Here is a 16,929-nt window from a genome sequence, read left to right on the forward strand (position 1 = left end):
GGGCTCACCTGGCCAACTAATTATGACAGGTGTCTGAGATTGATTTCAGTGATCCAAAGAACCCTGAGACACAATACCATCCATGAGTTTAATTGAAAAACAAAAAATTTAATCTTTATGACACTTAAATACAATTTGCATAATAATTTGGAACGTGGTGTACAGATTTCAACCAGCAGCAGAAACAAAAGGCGAATCCTGCCGGTTGTGGGTTGAACGGGGGTCACAGACGCCGTAATCCTGTCACATATGGCGCAAGATAAGGGCTTACCGGCAACGGAGAAGTCCGGCTCCAGGTCCAATAATTTCCACCACTAAGGTGCCACTTGCCTGGGGCCCCCAGAGTGTCTTGAAACAGCCCTGGGCAAAGTCACAGTTCAGCTGGAGAAATCCTCTGCTCCACACCACCGAAGTGTAGCTAGGCAAACTCACAGTTCAGCTAGAGGAATCCTCGGCGGGCGTCAACAAAGGAACCCGACGACCACGCCGGCAACGTCTTCCTACTCCCGTCCGATGAGTCATCTTTTAACTTCACCTCACGTTGCACACACACACACACACACACACACTAATACGAGCCTCAAAAAACTCTCAGATAATGAGGAACTGTGCGGTAGTGTTTAACTACATTTCTTTTAACTATTAGAGATAGACTCTGTCCATCACAGTGCGCTCTTCCCGGTGCTAGCCAAGGCTATTCAAGAGAAGGCTGAGACACGGGGTCAAACACGGGGGGATTGCACATGCGCAGTGTAACTTGAGCTGCGATGCTGGAGGGTGACAGCAGGGGCGCTGGATAAAAAGCGCAGGATCCGCTCAGGCGATCAAGGAGTGCGCTTGGTGCGGTCTGCTCGGACTTTTGGATGGCGGCTGCCTGAAGTTGTTGGAATTGCATCTCTGTCATTCTCACCCACAACGCAGGCCACCAGTGACAGTCCAGTAATAAGCTGTGAAAATGACATGCATGCACATCCCCTTTATTCCGCGGTCTCACGCCATCTACTGAGCCTTTGAGGAAGTGCAGACCAGATTTTACTGCGCATGTGCAATCCCCCCATGTTTGACCCCGTGTCTCAGCCTTCTCTTGAATAGCCTTGGTGCTAGCTTAGCTGCTGCCTCCTATCTTCCTTTCTTTTTTTAACTCCTCTCCTCTCTTTCGCATTTCCCCCCAATCATCACAGGCGAATCAAACTGACCACAAACCTGACCAATAAAACAATAAACAAAACCACATGAATTCTCTGAATGTACATCTCACGATATTTAACTATTTACCTTCAAAATGAACTTAAAATGCACTTATATTCTTTTTAACTCAAATCTCCATTAACTTATTAATATTTATTGTGTCTCTATTAAGTGTTATGAAAACAACCTTAATTTCACTTCATTTCTTATCTTATTAGGTCTTTCCTCCTTTATAAGGCACTACATTTATTTAACCCCTAATTTTCTCACAGGGGCTACATAGTTATTTCAAGCCAGTGTTTTTTTCTAAACCTCATTATGGGCTTTTGTTGCCTAAACCTTAGGAAGTACACCTAAACACAAAGTGTTTAACCAACATTCTAAGTTAATTGTGAAAAACATTGTTTGTTTAACGAGCAGACATTTTATGTTCCCTATGCAGACTGAATTTTAGCTTGAAATGTGTCTATGCAGGTAAGGAGCATGAATTTACATGCCGTGCCTGAACATCCAAAACTGACGCCGGAGGGTACCTAGCACGTCATATTTTGACGTGATGGACTACGGACCAAGTGTTGGTATTTGAAGAGTTTACAGTAAGAATTTTTTTGTTTGGTGCAGCGTCAGTAGTAATGCGGGCACAGCACCAGACAGTCGTGGTGAAGAGGCAGCTGAAGTGAAGGGCAAGGCTCTTGATTTACCAGTCCATCTACATTCTGACTGTCACCTATGGTCATGAGCTTTGGGTAGTAACCGGAATCAGATGAGGATGTCTCCTGGGCGCCTCCTGTTAGAGGTTTTTCAGGCACATCTGGCTGACCAACCCCATTTCATTCTGAAGTCATCAAAAACTAGTGTTTGGGCAGTAACTTCTGCGTCACACACTGATGAAAAAGCCATCCTTTCAATTCAGCACGATACACGGCTGGGCGTTGTCAGTGTGAAACACGACAGGGGGAAACATGGCAGGACAACATAAGGCGGCAAAAAGTCCAAGTAGGGTGGGTGGGAGTAGTGGTGACTGGTTCCATCAATCACCAACTTTCACCCTTGAATGTGAAGCCAAAACCTAGTATTTTTTCTGAATCTAAACATGTGCTTATGTTGCCGAAACCCAACCACTTGCGTCGACTAAATGTAACTAGAAATTAGGGATTATACATCTCATCAGACCTGGGAACACCTCAGGATCCCCCAGGAGGAGCTGAAAAACACTGCTGGGGAAAGACGTCTGGAATACCTTGCTCAGCCTGCTGCTTCTGTGACCAGGCCTCAGATAAGCAGATAACAATGGATGGGTGGATTATACGTCACGCCCCTGGTGTGTAAAGGCCTTTACTGTGATATATTTCCTGTTTCCTGATGTCTGCAGGCTAACTTCCCGTGTCACGAACTCTGGTCTTTAAGATCTGATTCTAAAACCAACTTCAACTGGTTGTAAAGTAGCTTGATCACACTTTCATATGTAGCCATAGCTTCCATTCATCCTAACATCTGCTCCTTTTAAGGAAAACTGTCATTTTAGACAATGTTTTTCTTTAAACTTTGACTTACTTAAACATAGATTGAGCAATTCATCCGTCACTCATAACGATTAATTTAAACTACAACCAAAAAGTTCCCATCAAGTGTTCATCATTGTGCATGAGTGGGCTGGATGTTTAATTCATGAACAGATGGATGGGTCTTCGTGCATCACATGATGCACTGACAAGCCTCTTTTTATATCTGTAATCAGAGCTATTGGAAATAGGGAGTAGAGGCTTTGTTAGCAATGATAATTATAATTATTACCATAATGATGCCTGGTCTCAATATAAAGTCATGCTCGAAGTTCAGATAGGTTGTCAATAACACTGAAGCAGAAATAGAAATAATTTCATGACTCACAGAGGACTCTAATTAAAAATAAGGAGCATGTGATATGGGCTTTTCATGACCTGTCAGGTGCACACGTTTCTTAAACGTGATCGCTTAAATTTGAGTTTTCCCATGTATAGTCACATAGTGAGTTTTCCCATGCTCAGTAGGAAGCGGATAATTGAGGCCGTCTTCATGTTGGTCCTGGATTTGGGTGACATCATCTATAGACACGCCCCTGCCTCCACTCTTAAACCCCTTGATTCAGTTTATCACTTGGCCCTGAGATTTCTCGAGATTAAATAAAGGTTGAATGAATGAATATTTCTCCGCCAGAGAAGCTCTCTGCTCCAGCCAGGAGGAAGGACAGAGAGCCCAGTATGAAACCTGGCTGCTCCTTCTCTTTCCCTCCATTCCTGTAAGGCAAGAAGGAGAGGGAGCTTCTGTGGCTGCAGCAAAAGAAACAGAAGATAATATCAATCAATCAATATATTATCAAAAATATATGTTGGATTTATATTCTAAATAAATATTAATTAAATTAATTAAGCGTAGAGTGACCTGTCAGGCTCAGAATGAGACTGAAAACTCTAATTCAGTTCAAAACAGGAAGTAGTGTGACATGTTTCAACCTGGTCGGGTGTACTTAGTATCTGATTTTAACACTGAAGTCTAATTCTCATGTCTTGTCTTTTATCAACAGTCTGGTTTGTTTTGACCCCAAAGATCAGCTGAACCAGTATTTTTTCATAATAACAATCAAATGACAATGCGTAATGTGAAAGTCAATTAAAATCGCAAACCCGCAAGAATTATCACCCAGCTCTGCAGTTCTACAGTTTTACAGCCTGCAGTGTAACTATTTAGTTGCTCTTATCGTCTGGCTGAAGCAGGCAGCTGTGTCAGAGAAAAAACTAACTCCACTTTCTTCAGATAATTACCAACTTTTTCAGGTGTTACCAGGTAGCATACAGAGTATGAGAGCCAAACATTTCCCCTGTGAAGCTGCTGGAGACCAAAACAAAGCTATAAGTGAATGACTATTGGACTGAAATACACCAGGTGCCAGAAACACGACTTTAAATGATTATTGCTCCATTTGTAACTCCAGCCCAAAATGGGATTTGTTTTTCTCTCCTCTTTGTTGCTGAAGGCCCCCTCACATGGCCCTCCTTACTACTCCCACACTCTCATTCATTTGAGATGACAGATAAGAATTCACACAAGCACTCCAGTCCCAGTGGATTTATCACCTTCTTGTATACTCCTATATTTCAAGCTGTGGAATCCAACTGAGGCTGATACACAGCAGTACGTCAGACAGAAATGAGAGTGTATGTCTGTGCAGACATGAGCATTTAAGTATTCATACCCTTTTATGTATGCATGACTCTTCCTAAGGAGGAATTTTTCTTAAAAAAAAAAAAAAAAAAAATAGCACGGTTGTCACTACAATCTTCCTCTCAAAGGATAAATTAATCAGCAACTAAGGACATTTTCAGACGGATCCCATTTTAGGCCTGCATGGAAAAACTCAGTGCAGTACTAATCCATTTTGAAGCGCCTGTATAAGGATGTCGGTGAATTATTAACCCAAGCACTTTAACAAATTATGCTTCTAAAAAAAAAAGCATCCAAGCATTTTTATTCTATTTCTGTGCCTCTTACTAAGCAGCAAAGCAGGCAGACAGAATTAACAGAGAGTAAATATTTAGGCATGTTTGCCTTCTCCCGTCTGTAAAAGTTAGATTTACAGAAGATTAGATTTAAGCAAGCTTATTTACTCTATAGTACGTCATGGTCCCAAACATGTTGCCCTTAAATAGGCATGGAGTTAGGCTGCAAGTGTGAATACAGCTGCAGTAAACAGCCTTAAATTCATGGAGGTAAATCAAAACAAATACGCCCTCAGGGATCATAGTTAAGAGGCCTAAACTATGAGGACAAATCAGAATGTTTATGAAAGTGAAATTAGGTTTTGGAAGATTGGAGGTCAGCTTCTGAAGGTCAGCTCTAATCTCAAAAAGGTTTTTAAAGTTTAAAACTACAAGCAAAACTTTTCTGGTCAGATGACAAGTCAAACAAAATAGAAGTTATTTTCAACAAAAGAGGTCCTACTATAGAAAGGGTTGGATTTTAATTGTGTCGTAATATAATTTTTCTTTAAAAAAGAAACTTCCTCTCTTGTGTGCTAACTGTCATCTGGTGATCATTAGATAATGATTCTGATGTGGTAATCAGTTATAATCTGCAGACATCAGACAATCACTGCTGGAGGTTACAGCAGGTGCCTTATGTCTGCTCATTAAAAATGATTACTGTGTGATTATGAAGGGACAGTGAATCATTTAATGAAAGGTCATTAAAAGTTTCTCTGCACATCTCTTACACACTATAAACAAGAATCTATTGGTTCAACTCAAATGACTTAAGGTAACAGTTTTCATGCATCTTTATAAGTAGTTCCAACTCCGACCTTATTGAGTAAATTCTATGAGTCTTTTATAATCCAACAAACTCTACTAAATTAGTAGGATCAACACAATTTGCTTTGACCTCAAAACGCTTAATTAAGCTGAATCAACTTAATATTTATCCAAACATTGTGGTGATGTTTCGTGGTCAAATTATTTAAGATATTCTAACTTGTATATTTTAGTTCTGTCCAACTCAAAAATGTCAAAAATGTTTTTGAATTTGACAGAGTTCTTTAAATAACCTGTCAACTGATTAAAAAACTTTAATGTAACAAACATGTCTTTCTGTGATAAACTTCTTTATTTCAAGTGTTATCCACAAACCTCATTAATATATTTTAGAGGGCAAGAAACAAACCAGAATTACTGCCTCAGTCAGGTATTGCAGTTTTTCCATCCATGTCTGTCGAAACTCATATGTAGTAAAGACTTTGAAGGAATTTAAGAAGGTATTAAGTGTATTTCTGGCAAAATGGAAGTTGTCACTTAATTGACATGCATGATTTAATATCAGCAAAACCACTGTCCTTGTGGTGGACTACCAGAGAGACATGAGAGAATAAAAAACTGCTGCCATGATAATAAACAATGCTTTAAATATGGATGTTCTAAAACGTGGATGCTTCACTAACATCTTCAGCCCGGCTGGACATAAGATTTATACAGTCAGCACAGTTTAAAGGTGGACAGGGGAGCAAGGAGTGAAATTGACTTTTGGTCTTTTGGATATAAAATGTAATCACCTTATAATTTTATCTCACACCGTGTCCTAACTGGATGTGACGCGAACGAGTGTCTGTGACTAAATCAGTTTGATTGCATTGTTTTCCAAAACTACAAGCAGGAGATGCAGCATGCTGCCATTTGCAAGACTTTTGTTGGATGCCCCGTTTTCTATTTAATTCCTGTCATGTTGGAAGTGCCGCAATGGATGAGGAATGGCTGGATCATGAGATTGAAATAAAGAGTTATCTTTATGATACCACCTCATTTCACCACAAAAACCTAACTAAGTTGACATCTGGCTGGGGGGAGATCACGAGGGTGTGTGGGATGCTCAGCAGAGCTTGCTAGTAACCTAGCTTATTTTAGATGGTTGAGATGGTGGTTTGATACAGTATGATAGCTACAACAGTGATATCTATAAGTTACCCACAATACTATTGTTGTGAATATGAATAATACGGAAGTACGTACTCAACCATCATTTCAGTGGTTACTCTGAGACCACAGCTGTTAGGTAAGTGTTTTTTTTACATGATGTGACATGACGCGGTACAACAGTCAGATGCTCGCTTGCTGTTAGGAGTTTTGTGAGGTCACAGTGACCTCTGACCACCAAAATCTTATCAGTCCATTCTTGAGTCCAAGTGGATGTTTGTGCTAAATTTGAGGAAATTGCCTCATGGTGTTCCTGGGATTGCATTCACAAGAATGGGACAATTAAACAGACGGATGGTCATCCCGACAACGTAACGCCTGCGGCCATGGCTGTCACTGGTGTGGAGGCTTAAAACTCTTGTTGAAATTGACCAATAAATGTCTTACAATCTCGGCATAACTGGCTTTATTATGAGATAATTAGCTTGAGAAGGAAAGCTTGATGTCGAGATAATTAAATCAGAAATCACATGAAATTTCTAGACACAAAAAATTACCTTTGATCAACATATATCTCACAGTAATAATGGCCTTCCCTGATAGTGTGTATGAACCTACTCTATGGATTTGTGTTGAATTAAATCGCACTGGTGTACAAATCTGGAGCTGATGAAACACATGAACCTTATTTAGCCATGTTAGCATGGCTAAATAATTGTTTATGTGACATTTATGAAAAGGTTCAAGTTCACATTATCCAACACAGCATTTTATCGATGAACAGTCACAGATATGACATAAATAGGACAACAGCATAATTTAATAAATATCTTCACATAGTATTGAGTTTTCTGTTAATCACAGTTTACATTTTGATGAAACATTTTCATATTCAAGACCACCAAAATATATTCAATTACAATGAACATTTAATTAAGTACCCTGCACAAATTACAGTCATAAAGATTTGACCAAAGCAGTTTGACTAACAGAGGAGCTTTTAGAAATGGATCCACTGAGTCACAGTTTGACCTTGTCTCCTACTGCTCAGTAACTATAGAAATGCAGCAGAAATCAATACTACAACATTAAAGCGTGCTTAAAATTCCAACTAGAAATAGACAAAGCCAACATCTGCACAGTGCAGGGATCGTTTCAAGATGTTTGTACAGCACAACTAGTTGTTACTATGGTTACACTTTAAGAAACACAGCAGGGTTTGATCAATAACGTATATACTTTAAGGTGATGAGAACATGGACATTAATATCATCCATCTGCTGCTGTACGAATGTGTGATGGTAGCAAGAAGAAAACTGGGAATGTAAAACTAATTGATAAGTAACATTACATTGTATATTTTTTTTTTATTCATTGTCTAACGAACTGCAGCCAAACGTCACTACACAGCACACGATTACATGACAGTCCATTTAATGTAAGTTAGTTCCAAAAACTAAACATGCCCACTTCATTTGTGCTGGGTTACTTATCGTCATCATAATTACACACAGGTATTTGTAAACACTGATAGGTTACAGTCATCCTTACTTTTACAATGCTTATCTTACCTAGTTTATGATTTTGGTGTCTGTGTTCTCATCAATTACGACTACGTTGGGTCATTCTTATAAAGAAAAGATACATTACAGTGACAACAGGTTCCACAGACACTGGGGTTGTTTGAAGGTGTGTCTGTTGGGTGGAGATGTCTTAATATAGTTTTTTGTTGTCAGTATCAATATATCTTAGCCATGAGTTGGAGAACAGGTTGTGTTTTGATTTGTGAAACCAGAAGCAAACATTTAAACAGTCTCTGTATTTATATTTTACGTTAAAATATTACATATTTGATCAGTCAGCAACAATTTTGATTTGGACAATACATGATAGCTCATGGTGAATGCAGAAATGGGAAACAAATAAAATCATATTTGGGTATATGCACCAATGAACATACAGAAGCCACTTCAAACATAGGCCACTACCAAAGACACCCAGGAATTAACAACACATAAAAGTATTGAAAAAGAAATTAACTCTTGACCACATGTCACATTAACCTTAAAGTCACCTTCTAAACCACTGGTTTCTCTATTCTATAATTATATTCTACATTTTCAGTCTTCGGCACCTTCCTCTAGTCTTCCATGTTGACTGGCTCTTTAGGCACCACCAGTTAATGTCTGCTTGGTCTGGGCATAATTACAGTTTTTCTTCTTCTCATCAGCGTCAGTGGACTGTGTCAGAGACAGATTCTGGATTAGTTTGGATTTGAGGAAGCGCCTGTAGGAGTCTTTCTCCATTAAGGTGTAGATCGTCTTCTGAGCCACATTGAAACAAGACGGGCAGGCATTCTGGACATTCTGCCTCGTTTCTTCTCTGGTTGCTGCATCCAAGTTGACCTTGAATTACAAGAAATGAGAAGGTTAAAACACTAAAACTATGTTTATATTTCAAGAGTGTGACGCTGTAATTTTCATGGAAGAGGACAAGGAAGTTACTCAGAAAAGAATATTAACTTTTATTGCTCCACTTACAATAAAAAAAAACCCTGAATGCATCACTTTCAAAAAATAAAAGTTGTAAGGACTTGATATGAAGAGGCAATAAAATGAAACAAGCTTGGGTAAAATAAAATACAAAAATACACCCTTTCAACTATTCCCTGTGTATTTAATTTTCCATTTTATTTCCATTAGCAGTAATCCCAAAGGACTGAACTGGGTGTGCCAAATATCCTTCATCCATGCTAAGCACCCAGCTTCCCAGGATAATAATAAAACCATAGAGCTTTAGCCTTTCATCAGGAAAGTGACTAAATGGTTATATAGTATAGCTGTGTTGTCGATGAGCATATTCAAAGCTTTGCTGTCACAATCAACTGCAAGTATTCACTTTATTGAAGGAGAATGTGCCATCACATCAATAAGATTTCCAGGAAAGCCTCTGGAGTGTGATTTATGCTTTGAAACAATGTCAACTTTTTTCCCACCTTTTGCTTTTCTTAGCCTCTCTTTCTATAGTCCTGCCTGGCATGTTTTGTCTTCCACATTTTCCACTTTTTTAACTTTTTCAATGCTTTATCTACTGTTAAGTTTTATGTCACTGGTGTTACTGTTTGTTTCAGATCAAAGTCATTACCTCATTAGGAGCATCTGTCTCCACATGTTGCTGGTAGAGCTTTTTGGCTTTGGTTGCCATCTCGGATGGTGTGGACTTCTTGTAGTCTTCACAGGCGACCCAGAAGTCTAAGTTCTCCTCGCTGAACTCTGACTTAAGGAATTGACCAAAGACCTTACGACCCTCTGAGAAAAATACAGAACAGAAACAGAAAAGTGTTTCTATTTAATATCCAATTCACCTACAGACAGGAGTGCACACATTGACAAGGCTGATTCATGCTGCATTTAAGTATCATTAACAGAGGGTAATATATGTCATGACATATTCATGCTCATTTAAAGGAATATGAAAATACAGTCTTAACACATGTCCAAGGTAATCACCTGGGGTCTAAATCTGGCAAGACTTGTAATTAATGATCAGTAAAAGTAGTCACACTGGTGATTTCAGGTACCAAACTTGCCAAAAGCTAGCAAAAATGCTACCTTGGCCCAATGTATAGGCCAAACAGTATATTGGCTAAAATTAGCTTCCAATTAAGAGGGCACTAAATCTTTAACACACTCATTGTGGAACATGAGTGTAATTACAGCATACAACGTCAAAAAAGTGGTGCATTATGGTGTATTTTAGGCTTAAGAAGGACTTGTTTCACAGGAGCTGCTTTACAGCACCTAACTGAAACAGGTAGTTGTTCTCCCCTCGCTAATGGAGCTAAAGACATGGCAATTAAAAGTTGTTAAAAGTGAGCAAAAGATGAAAAAGTCAAATCAAGTGTATTCATCTCCCTAAGAGAAAATAAGCAGTCATCATGCGAAGGCAGGAAGCATGAAAAAAGCAGAATTACACTTTGAGTATAGAGTTGTTACTTTTTACAAAAACAACAATAATAAATCTTCACAGCCATAATTGCATCTTGTCTTTTTGGATACACAAAGCCAAGTATTTTCCATCTACGCACTTAATGGAAAAGCACAGCACAGCGTAGTTACATTTTTTTTTTTTTTATCAGATAATTAACTGATGCAGCGCCTCTGCTCTCAAATCCATGACTTAGAGGACAGATCAGATGGTTGAGATCAATAAGGCCACAATAAAATAAACAAAAGAATATGGGACCAATGAGAGCTGACAGATGAAGTAGGGAAGGCAGAAGGAGGACATGATCATGTTAGAGGTCAGTGGATGAGGTCATGGAACAGAGCAGGTCAGAATGCAGCTGGTTCCTGAAAAGGCCATTGCTCCCGTTTGGTATCCACGCACTCACACAGAGTAATTCTCAGTGGGTTTATGCACACTCACACTCACACAGACACATACACACTCTGCACTGATCAGTGCGCCCTGAGGGGCCATTGAGTAGTGCCGTGAGACACGTAGCAGATGACCAGAGCATGAGAATGCGTCGGAGAGTGCCTGTGTGTGCAAATATGTGTGCTTAATTTTAGTATTTATGTCACCCAGCCAAATTTTCTTAATTTTTGTTTAACATTATGATCAAAGCTACATTAGACTACTTATTATTAGGACTCGTCAAAAGTCAACACACCTTCTGTACTACAGTTATTTTATTCTCATTTTGTGCTTTACAAAGAGAGAAGAAAGAGACTAAGCATCACTTCTGAGATTGCTAAAACCTTACTGGCAACCATTAGTGAGGAATGTGAAGGTCAGGGCCTTGTCTGATAATATTCCCATGATTACAACACAATCTTGTCACATGAGAATGAACATGTTTAGAGTTTTTTAGTAAACCCTGAGAGAGATTCTGCTGGAAGACTCATGAGTCAAGCATCCGCCTGATGTTATTGTCAGTACTATAAGTTTATGGTATATCCGAATCAAAGTCCTTTGGGCTCACTTTGGATTTGAACGCAACCTTATTAGGACTTGTTCCAATTCAAGTTAAGCATGTTTAGGTGTGACACAAAAACCTAATACTTACTTTGACTGCTCATCACATAGCTGAAAGACTCCTTCCATTTTTCCACCTCAGCTTGAGTAGGCATCCTGGAACATAGATAAACAACTTTTTAAGTAAGGTGCCACAGACTTTCTCAGTGAGACGTTTTGAAGAAAAATTGCAATATGCATACAAATATTCATATGTAAACTATACAGTAGATCAAGCAAATTTGTGGTGGAGATGTTTCTGATCTGGTATTATTTTGTATCTTTTTAAATTTTAATCCCAAGCAATATGTGGTCCCATTTGGGAATTTGGTTTTAACCATTTCCATTGTTTGTACAAATACAGTTTACCAAGGTCACTGTAGCATCCCTTTCTCAATTGAATAGGTAGAGAAACCATCTTCCTGGCTTCCTGTCATCCCACCCAGATGAATGTAAAAGTACTGCATTTGAAATATTGTCTTCAAGAAGTATGTCATGACACTGACACCTATCATAAACTAAGAGACCATGAAAAGACTTCTAAAAGCAGTTTTAAAAGACTTAAGTCTGATACCATCACACACTAGACGGCTTGAGTTTTTAATCACACACTATGAGATTTTACAAAGACTGGGGATGTTGCAGAGTCACTATTTGCAAGACTACAACTAGATTGCCTGTGAGATTGTTTCCCATCCTGCTCCTGGTGGAAAATATTATGCCAAAGAAATATAACATATTAAGAATTCCTTACATGTCCACTAAACGCATAACTCTAGAAACACAAGAAAAAAGTCGTCATATGTCGACAGTGTTCTTGTAAATTAGGCATCAATATAATCCACAAAGATGAACTATTTGTGTACATTTTGGATTTTGTCACCATGCTTCCACCCTCCCTTGGTTAGCCATGCTATTTTAATGAAAGGAGACCATGTTTCAAAAATTAAGATTTCTTGGTGGATCAGACATGCTGACTCTTGTTCACTCCACAGTTCCACCAGTTTCTCCTCCTTTTCCACTGTACAAAATATTTGTTTTCCTTCTTGTGCCTATCCAGTGTCCCCCCCATGTTTACTGTCAACCTGGTTTGCTGCTTCCTGTTTGGTGCCAGAGGCGAGAGCACACCAATTGGCTGTTGACAATGCTTCATGTCATTGTGCTTCAATATTGGCATGAGCCAAAGCTAAAAACTAACAATAATATAAAACATGTTTGATTCTGTTGGAACATCAATGACCACCTACCAAACGTTTGAGATCACAGGAGTGTGCACCAACTGAGGTAAAACTCTCAGGATTTTACTTCTACATTGGAAATTTGCCTGCCTGTATGGAGGTTTTCTTTTTTTTTTCTATATGAATACAGCTCATCCAGATCCCAACTGCACTAATGAATGGATCAATAATGGCAGCAAATCAAATCACATGATGCGTCATCTGGCATTTACATTTCAAAACCTGCTGTTCAATAAAAGCCCCTTAAGGATGTCATCACCTGAATAATTATTAACATCTAAACCCAGCTAGAAAAAAGACTAATGTATATGCGTATACATCAGCTGAATAATGCATGTCACAGATGATCACAGCATGTCTTTGTTTTGTGAATTACTTAATGACACTGCTGCGACAACTGCAGGAAAACTGAATATTGATTATAACAGTCTCTGAATGGGTTATATATTACTGAAAAGGAAAGGTCAATTTGAGTGTCATGATCATAAAGAAGGGAGGGAACACAGCCTGAGGGCAGGCCATTTATGCCCAACACAAGACATAATGTTCTTCGGCAAATGGAATTCAATTTCAAAATCAATACTCTAACGTAGTAATTATGTCAGACTAATATGAACTGTAAGGACTTTATAGATTTTATCCATGGTAACACAAACCCACACCTGCAATACAATTACACACATGAAAAGAGACGCAAGTGGTTGTCAAAACAAAACAAAGTGCCACTGAACCAAATAACAAATTAAGCAGGAAATTATCTATTTCCATTTTCAACTCAGTGCGTCAGTGCAAGCTCTCTTTCCACATCAACCCATTCATTTCTCCTCTCATCACCCCTTCATCTCTCTCCAAACAAACCACACACAACTGAAAGGAATCAATGTCGTACTGTAGTTTGACCTGCCGGTAGTGTCCTCTTTGACCTTATGGAAACTAAGTCTTAAGATTAAAGCTCCAAGTCATTAGATTTAAAGTCAACACCCAGTTGTAAATCATTTTTGATTTTGTAAAAAATCATTTAGGGATTATGTGTCCAAACCTTTGCCCATGAAAAAGCAATTTTTGGACGTAATCAAGGTCAATAAAAAATAGTTACATCAATAAAAAAAACCTAACCTCTAATTCTAAATATCCATGTTCCCACCAGCAGTTGGGGCTGAATAAATTAAACATATTCATCATATAACAGAATTTCTTTCTTTTCTTTAACTGGTGAGATTTATTCTTTGCTATCACAACCACCACCATCATATTTCCCCCCTGTGCGGTGCTTCCTGATGAAAATGCAGTTTATGAATCCCTTTTAATGCAACATGTTACTCTCTCAGCAGACATGAATGGAGGGGTTTCTGCTTTGATCATAATCACTGTGATAGTGGTTCAAATTAATTCTTTAATTGCTGGAAGAGTAGCTCGATGTGACATCTGAGGAATATGAACACAAAGGAATATTTTAAAACATCAATAAATTGAACTAACTTTGCAGAAGCAGAAGCAGCAGCAGCAGCCACAGCATCAGCCTTCTCTTTTATCTGCTTCTGATCTGTTGCCTGGGGCTCAGGCTTCTGGAGTAAGAAGCTTATTTTATGTTTGATGTCTTTGGCACTGTGGAAAGGCAGATGAGAAGACAGTCATTGAAGAAGATTTCAGTCAGTTTGTTTTGTATCAATAATATCTGGACAATTGACCTGCTTGAATAAAGTTCTGTTTTATGTAAACAAGTGGAGAGCAACTGGTTCCTCATTTTCTTCACTGAACTCCTGCTGTTAACTCATTTACAAGTTTAAAATAACACATGCTTTACTTACAATTAAATATTGTCAGATATTCTAAGGCTATATTCTTCTGTTTTATTTTAGCAGGAACATAACAACACTTCTATCCACCAGTTCTTAAAACTAAATTGGTCTTACCTTTTTAAGCATGTTGCAGGAAGGGTTGCAAGTCCTCTACACATGTTGGAATGTTACAGATCCAAATTATGTGCTGTTGTTGTGAATAATGACAGTACTGGAAGCAACAGTGTGCTTGCTAGTCGCAGGGCTTTCAGTGTTAGACAGCAGGCTGTTACTATCTCCACCCCCAGCAGTGGTTTTATACCTCCAGAGTGCTCACTGACTCACAACTGACCAATCACATTGGGCAGGGAGGGAGAGAGAAAAAAAAAACAGAGACGGAGAGAGGGAGAGGAACTGGGGGAAATTTACAGCAGATGGGATCGTAAGTAACCAAAACAAAAGGTGTTTTCCTTCTGTGGAATGTCTCCCCGCTGTGGAAAAACACAAACAGCTTCATCAATTTGAGCAAAAATTAAATCCAGGCACGAATACTGTCATCAGTGCTGTGACTGTATGATGAAGGAGGTATTTGTGGGAAAGTGTTGTCATTTGTTTTTATTGGTGGACCCAGTTTTCCTTCACATGCAGCAGTGAGAGTTAAAAGTCTTGCCCCTCATTAAAACCATCTGGTTTCATTTATACATACTCATTGTATATTATATACAACTGTATTTGTCATAGTATTCAGGGGTTTTTTTTTGTTTGTTTTTTTTTTCTTTGCAGTAAGGAGGCATATTGCAACACATGTTCTAATTTACATGAACTCAAAATTCAACTTTAATAAGGTTGCCAATTAAACCTCACAAAAAAAAAGATTTTTTTAAAATGTACTTTTTACCTCAATCTCGTCGAACTGTCTTACTACCTATGTAATATGTACTAATAGTCACTGTTTTTGCAGCTACTCTGGTATACAAAAAACAGTATAGAATGCATGCTGTTAGGGACAACAGAGTCTTGTTTTGTTCTCCTGAGGCCGTGTCACCACCATCTGTAACTTATTTTACATGCGCAGCTGCAAGTAGCTCATCCATGTTTGCACAGAATTAGTTTGTAGTATGGAAACAGGACACAGCTCATATATTGTAGCCTGGTAAGACCATCCTGATCAATCAATCAATCAATCAATTTTATTTATAAAGCCCAATATCACAAATCACAATTTGCCTCACAGGGCTTTACAGCATACGACATCCCTCTGTCCTTATGACCCTCGCAGCGGATAAGGAAAAACTCCCCAAAAAACACCTGTGAGCTCAACATTCTGTTTCGCTCTCTGTATCACTTTGGCCCTGCTGCTTGGCCAAATACTTTCCAGAAATTAAAATCCAAAGGGGGCCAATCAGGGATCCGCACCGTAGTTGACAGCATAAGCAGCCATCAGGGACTGTGCTGTATGACGTAAAATGCAGGCCGCAGCTTGCAGAACTGATGGCGGTTCCTGCCAGGTAGTAAACACAGCAATAAGTGAAGTCATTGCAGAAATAGAGTCAATAACAACAATTAAACAAGAACAAGAGCATGCACTTGTGGAGTTTCTCAAAGGAAAATACTTTTTTTTGCCATTCTTTAGACTGGATTTAGCAAAAGCTTAATTTTTCAACTGACTCCACTGGTGATGAAGATGTTTATCACCAACATTGTTTGTTAAGCTGATTGACTGAGGAAGTTTGTCCGTCAAGGCAAGTGCTCCCACCTTCTGAAAGTGTTTGGAAGTGGGGCCAGACTGATACAGGTCATCAGGATAGTCTTCCTACGCTACCCTATGTTGTGGCAAAAGTGCACTGTGGTGCAGTGTGTTCAAGCTGATGGTGGAGTATTTTGTATTTCTGCATTTCTGTTGTTGAGTGTGCATGACAAACATCAGTCCAAAATATCCTCTAACTTTCAGGGTCTGATATGTGTCTATATTAATTATCATATAATCTATATCCAAATCCAACCAAGGGGAGGAAGTGGAACCCAAGATCGGCAGTTCAGGAGACAGAGGCAGCTCTTAGACATGCAGAGATTGTAGGTAATGTTCAGTTTGGTCGGGGAGGCCTGGGGCTTGGCTCAGGCAAACCGGTATGGAATAAAGCAGGTCTCAAAGATAAGAGAAAGCTGGTTGTAGAACAGATACGTAGACAGGAAGAGATGCTAAGGGGTGCAAAGGTAGTGGCCCAGGCTAAACAGGGACAGTGGTTGAATTGGGAAAGTGTAGAGAGG

General features: G+C 39.0%; 1 protein-coding gene across 1 annotated transcript; it reads right to left on the reverse strand.

Moving 5' to 3' along the window:
• Positions 1–7,426: 7,426 nt before the first annotated feature.
• On the reverse strand, positions 7,427–14,965 carry LOC126396292 (regulator of G-protein signaling 5-like). Its single transcript, XM_050054244.1, has 5 exons — positions 14,797–14,965; positions 14,363–14,488; positions 11,698–11,762; positions 9,771–9,934; positions 7,427–9,031 (listed from the first exon to the last, which is right to left on the reverse strand). The coding sequence occupies exons 1-5, from the start codon at positions 14,838–14,840 to the stop codon at positions 8,792–8,794; spliced, it is 639 nt and encodes a 212-aa protein (XP_049910201.1). The 5' UTR covers positions 14,841–14,965; the 3' UTR covers positions 7,427–8,791.
• Between the last annotated feature and the right edge of the window lie 1,964 nt (positions 14,966–16,929).

This window comes from Epinephelus moara, chromosome 10 (assembly GCF_006386435.1).
Source record: "Epinephelus moara isolate mb chromosome 10, YSFRI_EMoa_1.0, whole genome shotgun sequence".
NCBI classification, from domain to species: domain Eukaryota; kingdom Metazoa; phylum Chordata; class Actinopteri; order Perciformes; family Serranidae; genus Epinephelus; species Epinephelus moara.